Here is a 12,531-nt window from a genome sequence, read left to right as displayed (position 1 = left end):
GTTGTTGTGACTTTGTTTAAAAAACGTTTTTGTCATTTATTATTCTGTTTTTGTTATTAAGGGGTTAATCATCCATTTGCAAGTGGGTGCAATGCTCTGCTGACTTGTTACATACACTGTAAAAATTTTGTTAGTGTAACTGCCTTTTTTCACTGTTATTTCAAATTTTGTCAAAATTTGTTTCTCTTAAAGGCACAGTAACGTTTTTTATATTGCTTGTTAACTTGCTTTAAAGTGTTTTCCAAGCTTGCTAGTCTCATTGCTAGTCTGTACAAACATGTCTGAAACAGAGGATACTTGTTCATTATGTTTAAAAGCCATGGTGGAGCCCCATGGGAGAATGTGTACTAAATGTATTGATTTCACCTTAAACAGTACAGATCAGTCTTTATCTATAAAAGAATTGTCACCAGAGGTGTCTGTTGAGGGGGAAGTCATGCCGACTAACTCTCCCCATGTGTCGGACCCTTCGCCTCCCGCTCAAGGGATGCACGCTAATATGGCGCCAAGTACATCAGATACAGAGCGCGTAGATGCTTAAAGAGCCATGTCTGATACTGAGTCACAATATGCAGAACCTGAGGACGGAGAGCTTCAGTCTGTGGGTGACGTCTCTGAATTGGGGAGACCTGATTCAGAGATTTCTAATTTTAAATTTAAGCTTGAGAACCTCCGTGTATTGCTTGGGGAGGTATTAGCTGCTCTGAATGACTGTGACACAATTGCAGTGCCAGAGAAATTGTGTAGGCTGGATAAATACTATGCAGTGCCGGTCAGTACTGATGTTTTTCCAATACCTAAAAGGCTTACAGAAATTATTAGTAAGGAGTGGGATAGGCCCGGTGTGCCCTTTTCCCCACCTCCTATATTTAGAAAAATGTTTCCAATAGATGCCACTACACGGGACTTATGGCAGACTGTCCCTAAGGTGGAGGGAGCAGTTTCTACTTTAGCAAAGCGTACCACTATCCCGGTTGAGGACAGTTGTGCTTTTTCAGATCCAATGGATAAAAAATTAGAGGGTTACCTTAAGAAAATGTTTATTCAACAAGGTTTTATTTTACAGCCCCTTGCATGCATTGCGCCTGTCACTGCTGCGGCGGCATTCTGGTTTGAGGCCCTGGAAGAGGCCATCCATACAGCTCCATTGACTGAAATTGTTGACAAGCTTAGAACTCTTAAGCTAGCTAACTCATTTGTTTCTGATGCCATTGTTCATTTGACTAAACTAACGGCTAAGAATTCCGGATTCGCCATCCAGGCGCGTAGGGCGCTATGGCTCAAATCCTGGTCAGCTGATGTGACTTCAAAGTCTAAATTACTCAACATTCCTTTCAAGGGGCAGACCTTATTCGGGCCTGGTTTGAAAGAAATTATTGCTGACATTACTGGAGGTAAGGGTCATACCCTTCCTCAGGACAGGGCAAAATCAAAGGCCAAACAGTCTAATTTTCGTGCCTTTCGAAATCTCAAGGCAGGTGCAGCATCAACTTCCTCTGCTTCAAAACAAGAGGGAACTTTTGCTCAATCCAAGCAGGCCTGGAAACCTAACCAGTCCTGGAACAAAGGCAAGCAGGCCAGAAAGCCTGCTGCTGCCTCTAAGACAGCATGAAGGAGCGGCCCCCTATCCGACAACGGATCTAGTAGGGGGCAGACTCTCTCTCTTCGCCCAGGCGTGGCCAAGAGATGTTCAGGATCCCTGGGCGTTGGAGATCATATCTCAGGGATATCTTCTGGACTTCAAAGCTTCTCCTCCACAAGGGAGATTTCACCTTTCAAGATTATCTGCAAACCAGATAAAGAAAGAGGCATTCCTAAGCTGCGTACAAGATCTCCTTGTAATGGGAGTGATCCATCTAGTTCCGCGGACGGAACAAGGACAGGGGTTTTATTCAAATCTGTTTGTGGTTCCCAAAAAAGAGGGAACCTTCAGACCAATTTTGGATTTAAAGATCCTAAACAAATTCCTCAGAGTTCCGTCATTCAAGATGGAAACTATTCTAACCATTTTACCCATGCTCCAAGAGGGTCAGTACATGACCACAGTGGACTTAAAGGATGCCTACCTTCACATTCCGATTCACAAGAATCATCATCAGTTCCTGAGGTTTGCCTTTCTAGACAGGCATTACCAATTTGTAGCTCTTCCATTCGGGTTGGCTACAGCCCCAAGAATTTTTACAAAGGTTCTGGGCTCACTTCTGGCGGTCCTAAGACCGCGAGGCATAGCGGTGGCTCCTTACCTGGACGATATCCTGATACAGGTGTCAAGCTTTCAAATTGCCAAATCTCATGCAGAGATAGTTCTGGCATTCCTGAGGTCGCATGGGTGGAAAGTGAACGAAGAAAAGAGTTCTCTATCTCCTCTCACGAGGGTTTCCTTCCTAGGGACTCTAATAGATTCTGTAGAAATTAAAATTTACCTAACGGAGTCCAGGTTATCAAAGCTTCTAAATGCTTGCCGTGTTCTTCACTCTATTCCGCGCCCCACGGTGGCTCAGTGCATGGAAGTAATCCGCTTAATGGTAGCGGCGATGGAAATAGTGCCATTTGCGCGCCTGCATCTCAGACCGCTGCAATTATGCATGCTCAGTCAGTGGAATGGGGATTACACAGATTTGTCCCCTCTACTAAATCTGGATCAGGAAACCAGAGATTCTCTTCTCTGGTGGTTATCTCGGGCCCATCTGTCCAAGGGTATGACCTTTCGCAGACCAGATTGGACAATTGTAACAACAGATGCCAGCCTTCTAGGTTGGGGTGCAGTCTGGAACTCCCTGAAGGCTCAGGGTTCATGGACTAAGGAGGAGAAACTCCTCCCAATAAATATTCTGGAGTTAAGAGCAATATTCAATGCTCTTCTGGCTTGGCCTCAGCTAGCAACACTGAGGTTCATCAGATTTCAGTCGGACAACATCACGACTGTGGCTTACATCAACCATCAAGGGGGAACCAGGAGTTCCCTAGCGATGTCAGAAGACTCCAAGATAATTTGCTGGGCAGTGACTGGCTCTTGCCACCTGTCAGCGATCCATATCCCAGGTGTAGAGAACTGGGAGGCAGATTTTCTAAGTCGTCAGACTTTTCATCCTGGGGAATGGGAACTCCATCCGGAGGTGTTTGCTCAATTGGTTCTCCGTTGGGGCAAACCAGAATTGGATCTCATGGCGTCTCGCCAGAGCGCCAAGCTTCCTTGTTACGGATCCAGGTCCAGGGACCCAGAAGCGGCACTGATAGATGCTCTAGCAGCGCCTTGGTTCTTCAACCTGGCTTATGTGTTTCCACCGTTTCCTCTGCTCCCTCGTCTGATTGCCAAAATCAAACAGGAAAGAGCATCAGTGATATTGATAGCGCCTGCGTGGCCACGCAGGACCTGGTATGCAGACCTAGTGGACATGTCATCCTTTGCACCATGGACTCTGCCTCTGAGACAAGACCTTCTAATACAAGGTCCTTTCAATCATCTGAATCTACTTTCTCTGAGACTGACTGCATGGAGATTGAACGCTTGATCCTATCAAAGCGTGGCTTCTCCGAGTCAGTAATTGATACCTTAATACAGGCACGAAAGCCTGTCACCAGGAAAATTTACCACAAGATATGGCGTAAATATCTTCATTGGTGTGAATCCAAGAATTACTCATGGAGTAGGGTTAGGATTCCTAGGATATTGTCCTTCCTCCAAGACGGTTTGAACAAAGGATTATCAGCTAGTTCTTTAAAGGGACAGATTTCTGCTCTATCTATTCTTTTAGACAAGCGTCTGGCAGAAGTTCCAGACATTCAGGCATTTTATCAGGCTTTAGTTAGAATTAAGCCTGTGTTTAAACCTGTTGCTCCTCCATGGAGCTTAAACTTGGTTCTTAAAGTTCTTCAAGGGGTTCCGTTTGAACCCCTTCATTCTATTGATATCAAACTTCTTTCATGGAAAGTTCTTTTTCTAATGGCTATTTCCTCGGCTCGAAGAGTCTCGGAGTTATCTGCCTTACATTGTGATTCTCCTTATCTGATCTTTCATTCAGATAAAGTTGTTCTGCGTACAAAACCTGAGTTTTTACCTAAGGTGGTTTCTAACAAGAATATCAATCAAGAGATTGTTGTTCCATCATTATGTCCTAATCCTTCTTCAAAGAAGGAACGTCTTTTGCATAATCTAGACGTAGTCCGTGCCTTGAAGTTTTACTTACAGGCTACTAAAGATTTTCGCCAAACATCTAACCTGTTTGTTGTTTACTCTGGACAGAGGAGAGGTCAGAAGGCCTCGGCAACCTCTCTTTCTTTTTGGCTTCGGAGTATAATCCGTTTAGCCTATGAGACTGCTGGACAGCAGCCTCCTGAAAGGATTACAGCTCATTCTACTAGAGCTGTGGCTTCCACCTGGGCCTTTAAAAATGAGGCCTCTGTTGAACAGATTTGCAAGGCTGCAACTTGGTCTTCCCTTCATACTTTTTCCAAATTTTACAAATTTGATACTTTTGCTTCTTCGGAGGCTGTTTTTGGGAGAAAGGTTCTACAGGCAGTGGTTCCTTCCGTTTGAGTTCCTGCCTTGTCCCTCCCATCATCCTTGTACTTTAGCTTTGGTATTGGTATCCCACAAGTAATGGATGATCCGTGGACTGGATACACTTAACAAGAGAAAACATAATTTATGCTTACCTGATAAATTTATTTCTCTTGTAGTGCATCCAGTCCACGGCCCGCCCTGTCCTTTCCAGGCAGGTCTAAATTTTAATTAAACTACAGTCACCACTGCACCCTATGGTTTCTCCTTTTCTCGGCTTGTTTCGGTCGAATGACTGGATATGAGGTGAGGGGAGGAGCTATATAGCAGCTCTGCTGTGGGTGATCCTCTTGCAACTTCCTGTTGGGAAGGAGAATATCCCACAAGTAATGGATGATCCGTGGACTGGATACACTACAAGAGAAATAAATTTATCAGGTAAGCATAAATTATGTTTTTGATAGTGTTCCATATATTAAAGTTCACTGTATACAAAAAAGTTAATTAAAAATGATTCCTGAAGATGTGTAGCAATAATCATAAGTCTAAACTTTTTAAATTTAATCTAGCCCGTTGACCTCAAAACAGACAAAATATTTAAACAATATCCGGACAGATAGCTTAGCATGCTAAGGCATTGTGGCTTTGTAGCAACCCAAGGGTTGCAGGTTCTATTCCCGGCAAGGTCCACTCAGCCTTTCATCCTTCCAAGGTTGATAAAATGAGCAGCGCCTTGAGACCCTTACGGGTGATTAGCCGCTCTTTACAAGTACCCCATACATACATACATACATACATACAAAAAGGAACAGTCTCTCTCTCTTTCTCTCTCTCTCTTTTTTTTTTTCTTTGTTACAGTAATATCCACAGCTAAGCCTCCTAATATATTCACTGTATTACAAACACTGTTGCTTTTCATGAGCAGCAACACAGCTTATCAATTTTAAGAATATACTTAGTGGAGGAAACAGGGGGGGTTGTAAATACTAGCACATATAAAAAAAAGTGACTATATGAGCTCCACATGGGGGGTTACATACTAGCGAAAACGAAAAAGTGACTAAATGAGCTCCAGCTGGGAGGTTTAAATACTAGCGCAAAAATGAAAATGTGACTATATGAGCTCAAGTGGGTTGGTTTAAATACTAGCGCAAATGAAAAAGTATCTATATGAGCTCCACATGTAGGGTTAAATACTAGCACAAATGAAAAAGTGACTATATGAGCTCCACATGTAGGGTTAAATACTAGCGCAAATGAAAAAGTGACTATATGAGCTCCAGCTGGGGGGTTTAAATACTAGTGCAAATGAAAAAGTGACTATATGAGCTCCACATGTGGGTTAAATACTAGTGCAAATGAAAAAGTGACTATATGAGCTCCACATGGGGGGTTTAAATACTAGTGCAAATGAAAAAGTGACTATATGAGCTCCACATGTGGGTTAAATACTAGTGCAAATGAAAAAGTGACTATATGAGCTCCAGCTGGGGGGGTTTAAATACTAGTGCAAATGAAAAAGTGACTATATGAGCTCCACATGTGGGTTAAATACTAGTGCAAATGAAAAAGTGACTATATGAGCTCCAGCTGGGGGGTTTAAATACTAGCGCAAATGAAAAAGTGACTATATGAGCTCCACATGGGGAGTTTAAATACTAGTGCAAATGAAAAAGTGACTATATGAGCTCCACATGTGGGTTAAATACTAGTGCAAATGAAAAAGTGACTATATGAGCTCCAGCTGGGGGGTTTAAATACTAGTGCAAATGAAAAAGTGACTATATGAGCTCCACATGGGGGGTTTAAATACTAACGCAAATGAAAATGTTACTATATTAGCTCAAGTGGGGGTGGGGGGTTTAAATACTAACGCAAATGAAAAAGTGACTATGAGCTCCAGCCTCTCTTGGTAGTGTGGAACAGTCACTATTTTCAGATGGGTTTTACAGCAAATATTGAATATATAATTATATATTGCAATTTTATATTAATGAGGAACCACAAATTAAGACATTTATGTATTTACTTTTTTTTTTTAGATTTGAGTTTTGTGAACCTGCTTTTGTGGTTGGTAACTGTTTGGAGATTGCATCAGATAGTCCTCAGTATGACAGGATCTACTGTGGAGCTGGCGTCCAAAAAGACCATGAAAACTATATGAAAATTATATTAAAAGTCGGAGGCATATTAGTTATGCCCATAGAAGATCAGGTGATGTATTATTTATATTTGATGAATGAAACATACACAGTATGCTTGTGATAGCTGTGAGTTGCTATACCTTTCTAATGTAATGAGGTTTTTTTTTTATTATTGATTTAACACAATAAGCAGACATTTACTCAGTAATGTATGTCCATCATTTCTAGAATTTAGCTAAAACATAGTTATCATATTAAAGATTCACTTCATGATTTTTATCACTGAATGAAATAAAATAGGGACACATGCTGGGCACTAATAATAGTTTCTAATTGTACTACTATTTAATAAGATGGCTCCATTTAGAGCAAAATGTATGTGTTATGCACTTGCAAAATAATAATGATAATAAAAGCATTAGGTGTTTATAGAGAACTGTTTAAAATGATTCACTCTTCTCTGCATTAAGAAGCACTAAATACAGCACAATTTGTAGATTTATAAGATAACACATTTTCACCATGTGCAGCTTACTGTTTCTTTTAATAAAATTACAGCAAACTGTTTCTTTTAATAAAACCTCTTACGTTTATAGAAAAAATATATGTTTAGCAACTTACATGTTGCTTTAAAGTGAATGTAAATTTTGATGCTAAAGTGCCCGTTTTTTAAAAAAACTCAATTAAAAACAGGGGCACTTTAATTCATCAAACTTTACATTTCAGTCATTGTGAAAACATACCTTTCAAACTTGACAGCCGCTCCAGATTCCCCCGGTCGTCGCAAAACCATTTCTGACGTCAGAAAAGATGGATTGGTCATCCTCCAATCACGGCTTCCCCCCGGGGGGATCAGTGTCTGATTCAAAGCCGTGATTTCTCTTGTTAAGTGTATCCAGTCCACGGATCATCCATTACTTGTGGGATATTCTCCTTCCCAACAGGAAGTTGCAAGAGGATCACCCACAGCAGAGCTGCTATATAGCTCCTCCCCTCACTGCCATATCCAGTCATTCTCTTGCAACTCTCAACTAAGATGGAGGTCGTAAGAGGACTGTGGTGTTTTATACTTAGTTTATTTCTTCAATCAAAAGTTTGTTATTTTTAAATGGTACCGGAGTGTACTGTTTATCTCAGGCAGTATTTAGAAGAAGAATCTGCCTGCGTTTTCTATGATCTTAGCAGAAGTAACTAAGATCCTTTGCTGTTCTCACATATTCTGAGGAGTGAGGTAACTTCAGAGGGGGAATAGCGTGCAGGTTTTCCTGTAATAAGGTATGTGCAGTTAAAATATTTTTCTAGGGATGGAATTTGCTAGAAAATGCTGCTGATACCGAAGTAATGTAAGTAAAGCCTTAAATGCAGTGATAGCGACTGGTATCAGGCTTATTAATAGAGATACATACTCTTATAAAAGTGTATTTTAAAACGTTTGCTGGCATGTTTAATCGTTTTTTACATATGTTTGGTGATAAAACTTATTGGGGCCTAGTTTTTTCCACATGGCTGGCTTGAATTTTGCCTAGAAACAGTTCCCTGAGGCTTCCCACTATTGTGGGAGGGGCCTATTTTAGTGTTTTTTTGCACAGCAAAAATTACAGACACAGACATCCAGCTTCTTCCTGCATGATCCAGGACTTCTCTGAAGGGCTCAAAAGGCTTCAAAAGTCGTATTGAGGGAGGTAAAAAGCCACAGTAGAGCTGTGGCAGTTGTTGTGACTGTTTAAAAAAACGTTTTTGTCATGAATCATTCCATTGATATTAAACTTTTATCTTGGAAAGTTCTGTTTTTGATGGCTATTTCCTCGGCTCGAAGAGTCTCTGAGTTATCTGCCTTACATTGTGATTCTCCTTATCTGATTTTTCATTCAGACAAGGTAGTTCTGCGTACCAAACCTGGGTTTTTACCTAAGGTGGTTTCTAACAGGAATATCAATCAAGAGATTGTTGTTCCATCATTGTGTCCTAATCCTTCTTCAAAGAAGGAACGTCTTTTGCATAATCTGGACGTAGTCCGTGCCTTGAAGTTTTACTTACAGGCTACTAAAGATTTTCGTCAAACATCTGCCCTGTTTGTCGTTTACTCTGGACAGAGGAGAGGTCAAAAAGCTTTGGCAACCTCTCTCTCCTTTTGGCTTCGGAGCATAATACGCTTAGCCTATGAGACTGCTGGACAGCAGCCCCCTGAAAGGATTACAGCTCATTCTACTAGAGCTGTGGCTTCCACCTGGGCCTTTAAAAATGAGGCCTCTGTTGAACAGATTTGCAAGGCTGCGACTTGGTCTTCGCTTCACACCTTTTCAACATTTTACAAATGTGACACTTTTGCTTCTTTGGAGGCTGTTTTTGGGAGAAAGGTTCTACAGGCAGTGGTTCCTTCTGTTTAAGTTCCTGCCTTGTCCCTCCCATCATCCGTGTACTTTAGCTTTGGTATTGGTATCCCACAAGTAATGGATGATCCGTGGACTGGATACACTTAACAAGAGAAAACATAATTTATGCTTACCTGATAAATGTATTTCTCTTGTAGTGTATCCAGTACACGGCCCACCCTGTCCTTTTAAGGCAGGTCTAAATTTTAATTAAACTACAGTCACCACTGCACCCTATGGTTTCTCCTTTCTCGTCTTGTTTCGGTCGAATGACTGGATATGGCAGTGAGGGGAGGAGCTATATAGCAGCTCTGCTGTGGGTGATCCTCTTGCAACTTCCTGTTGGGTAGGAGAATATCCCACAAGTAATGGATGATCCGTGGACTGGATACACTATAAGAGAAATAAATTTATCAGGTAAGCATAAATTATGTTTTTTTCACAACATGAGTGAAATGTAAATTTTGATGAATTAAAGTGCCCCTGTTTTTAATAAATTTTTTAAAAACCGGGCACTTTAGCATCAAAATTTACATTCACTTTAACTTCTTTTATGCCACTGTTGTTTCCATGCAGTCCTCTCTGGTTTATAAGAGTTAAGATATATTTGCATAAACATGAACATATTGAAAGAAAATAAATAGTTTATTTAGTATATTTGATTTGATAGTAAAAATATATATATATATTTGTTTTAAATATTAGCAATGGCTGACATTGACTGTTAATTAAATTTTGAATCTTGTGTAACATTAATTAATCATTAGAAGAATAGAGGGATAATGTGTAACACATTATTTGTGTCTCCAAAAAGAATCTCCATTTCACAGTGTACAGATTTGGGGGCAGATGAAATAGCTTGATCTGATTAGCCAACTTATACTATTGCATGCTGGTTGATGTAGTACTCTCATTGAAGGGACAGGGACAGGAGGGGTCTACAAATAACATTGCTGCATATGTCAATTTAAGATAAAAGGAAGAAAAAAAAAAGGAAAATAAAAGTTTTTAAGGTGTATTTTAATGATACAGTCTTCCATTTAGAAAAGCACAAACATTAAAATAAAATTGTAATACCAAAATTAAAATGACTCAGAATAATTAGACTGAAAAATAAAATAAAAATAATAATAATAATAATTTGATATTTGGAGGGGCACTGCCATAATGGACCAGCCACAACAGAACAAATCAATTTCACCTTGACCCCAGATAGTCCAAAGCCTTCCTTACTGGGCTTGTCCCAGTAATATGATTAATCAGTAAATGACTTCTCAACTTACCTCTTCTGCAGTTATAATTTTAAATAACTGTGTCTTCTAATTAATATTTTATATTTAATTTACCTGCTATTTTATTTTAAGATACTTCATGTTGAAAGCTCCTTTATTTGATTCAACCGTTCGCCGCTCTTAGCTCCTACAGCAGCGCATGGCTAAAAATAATTTTGGCTAAGAGGTGACGTTTTCACCTCTTAGCCAATAGCCATGCGCGGCTATTGACTAAAAGGTGAAAACGGCACCTCTTAGCCAAAAAATTTTTTAGCCGTGGGCTGTTGTAGCAGCTAAGAATGGCGATCGATTGAATCAAATAAAGGAGCTTCTACATGAAGTATCTTATACTTGAATGAATGAAAGTGCCCTTTATTTGTTTCAATAGTAAATCCTAGCGTTTGTAAAACCTCTGTGATTACCTTGTATCTAAGCCTCTGCAGACTGCCCCCTTTTTCTTCTTAAATGGGAAGATTCCACAGCTTCATTCATTACTTTTGGGAGTTCAGAACCTGGCCACCAGGAGAAGGCAAAAACACCCCAGCCAAAGGCTTAAATACCTCCCCCACTTCCATCATCCCCCAGTCATTCTTTGCCTTTCGTCACAGGAGGTTGGCAGAGAAGTGTTGAAAGATTAAAGATAGTCTCTTATGGAAGGTAGTACTCTTCGAAATGGGACTGGAGTTTTAAGTAATCCTGTCAGCCTCTCAGTGAGATCATGGATGAATGTTAGAGTCTGGAGATGCAGGGAGATTCTTTCTGCGAAACCATCCCGACTCATGTTAATAGCTCCTTAGCAATCAGCGTTGACGAGTTTTGCTGCCTGCTTTTTTCTCTCAAGTCCATGTCAGAAGCGAGGCTACTATCTGTCACACTTGAAGGGCCGTGTTCCTGTTCCATAGCATTGATTCCGGTAAGATTGTTTCATTTTACTTTGATGATGTGAAAATGTAAATGAAGAAGTCAGGGTCTCAGTGGGACTCCTATATCTTTATAAGGAATCAAGGGTTAATATCTCCTTAGGGGGTTATTGAACAGGGGGGACTTTAATCATGTTTGTTATGTGATTCTGTCTGCTAATGTGTAGTGTTATTTGGGCTTGTGGCTAGATCGGAACATAACGGCCTTTTCTTGTCAGGCTGCGCAGCCCTTGTAGGCCTTGCATGCTTTTCTATGGCCTGCACGGTGCACCGTGTGACAAGGCATCGTCGCGCTTCTGTGCTACTTTTCCGTATTCCTGACCGTGTGGCGACAGAGAGAGTCTGTTTCGCTAGCTGTCTGTGTCTCAGGAGGTGGTGAGTGCCCCAGCCAAAGGTGCCATTTTTTATTTTTCTGTCCATAATTGCTATATACCAAGTTATGGAGGATTCTGACTTTTTGGACACGGATGTCCCTGATTCAGATTCTACTTCTTGTGAAGAGTATGAAATGGCCCGGGTAATCTATGCCCATCAGTTATGTTCCGAATGACACTCTTCAGTGCTCTCTTCTCCCGATACAGGGAACTTAGAGTCTGCTGAGCCATCAGCCCCGGGGATTCCATATCCCGTGCGGCCCGTTCCCTAGAACGTTCTTTGGCTACGCAAGCAGGTGTCCCTAATGCCGTTACCCCTTCTCCGGAAGGTGGCTTGTTTCCTCCAGAGGTTACGACGCGGTTCCGCATGGCCATAACTATGGCCCTGGTGCATTTACATCTTCTAGAGGAGGTGTTGCTGAGATATTGTCCATTTTATGCTAACCGGGGCTCGACAGGCGGGAGATCGCCTGGGTCAGATCAGTCATCTGGGGAAGCGGTCTCCTCTAAAGCTTCAGGGGCCCAACCCTCGGGTCGGGGTCGTCAATTGCCCCAGGGAAGGTGAGTCTTGCTTTTCGTTATAGACTGGCACGCCTTCGTGTCCTGCTACGGCATGTTTTGGTGGTGCTGGAGGATCCCAGTACTAATAGGCTAAGGGATCCTCAGTCTTCTGTTCCAGACGGCAAGCTGGCTTAGACGTGTGGTGATGAGGTTAATCTCCTGGTCGTCTTCACTTTTCCTTTCTTTTTTGGGTATCTTATTCCAGTTCTGAGCTGTGGAAGAATGGAGTCTCTAATTGGCTGGTCCCGTTGGTGTACCCATTCTTCTTGGGCGTTCACCTGCGGGTGCTGCTCTTCTTTTATTTAATCCGGTCAGGATGTATTTTATTTATTTTTTAATAAGCTCATGTCTGTTATGATTTCTCCGTTGGGAAATATTTCTTCTCTGG

The 12,531-nt window shown here is 41.2% G+C and overlaps 1 protein-coding gene across 1 annotated transcript in view; it reads left to right on the top strand.

Annotated features, from left to right (window-relative positions):
* PCMTD1 (protein-L-isoaspartate (D-aspartate) O-methyltransferase domain containing 1) overlaps positions 1 to 12,531 on the top strand; it is a 293,038-nt gene that overhangs the window by 212,294 nt on the left and 68,213 nt on the right. The window contains exon 4 of the mRNA XM_053715034.1: positions 6,544 to 6,715. Within this exon, the coding sequence (XP_053571009.1) occupies positions 6,544 to 6,715 (172 nt within the window). The remainder of the gene's footprint in view (positions 1 to 6,543; positions 6,716 to 12,531) is intronic.

This window comes from Bombina bombina, chromosome 5, assembly GCF_027579735.1.
Source record: "Bombina bombina isolate aBomBom1 chromosome 5, aBomBom1.pri, whole genome shotgun sequence".
In the NCBI taxonomy this organism is placed as follows: Eukaryota; Metazoa; Chordata; class Amphibia; order Anura; family Bombinatoridae; genus Bombina; species Bombina bombina.
Note: the sequence above shows the minus strand (reverse complement) of the source record. Positions and strands in the feature narration are given on the sequence as shown.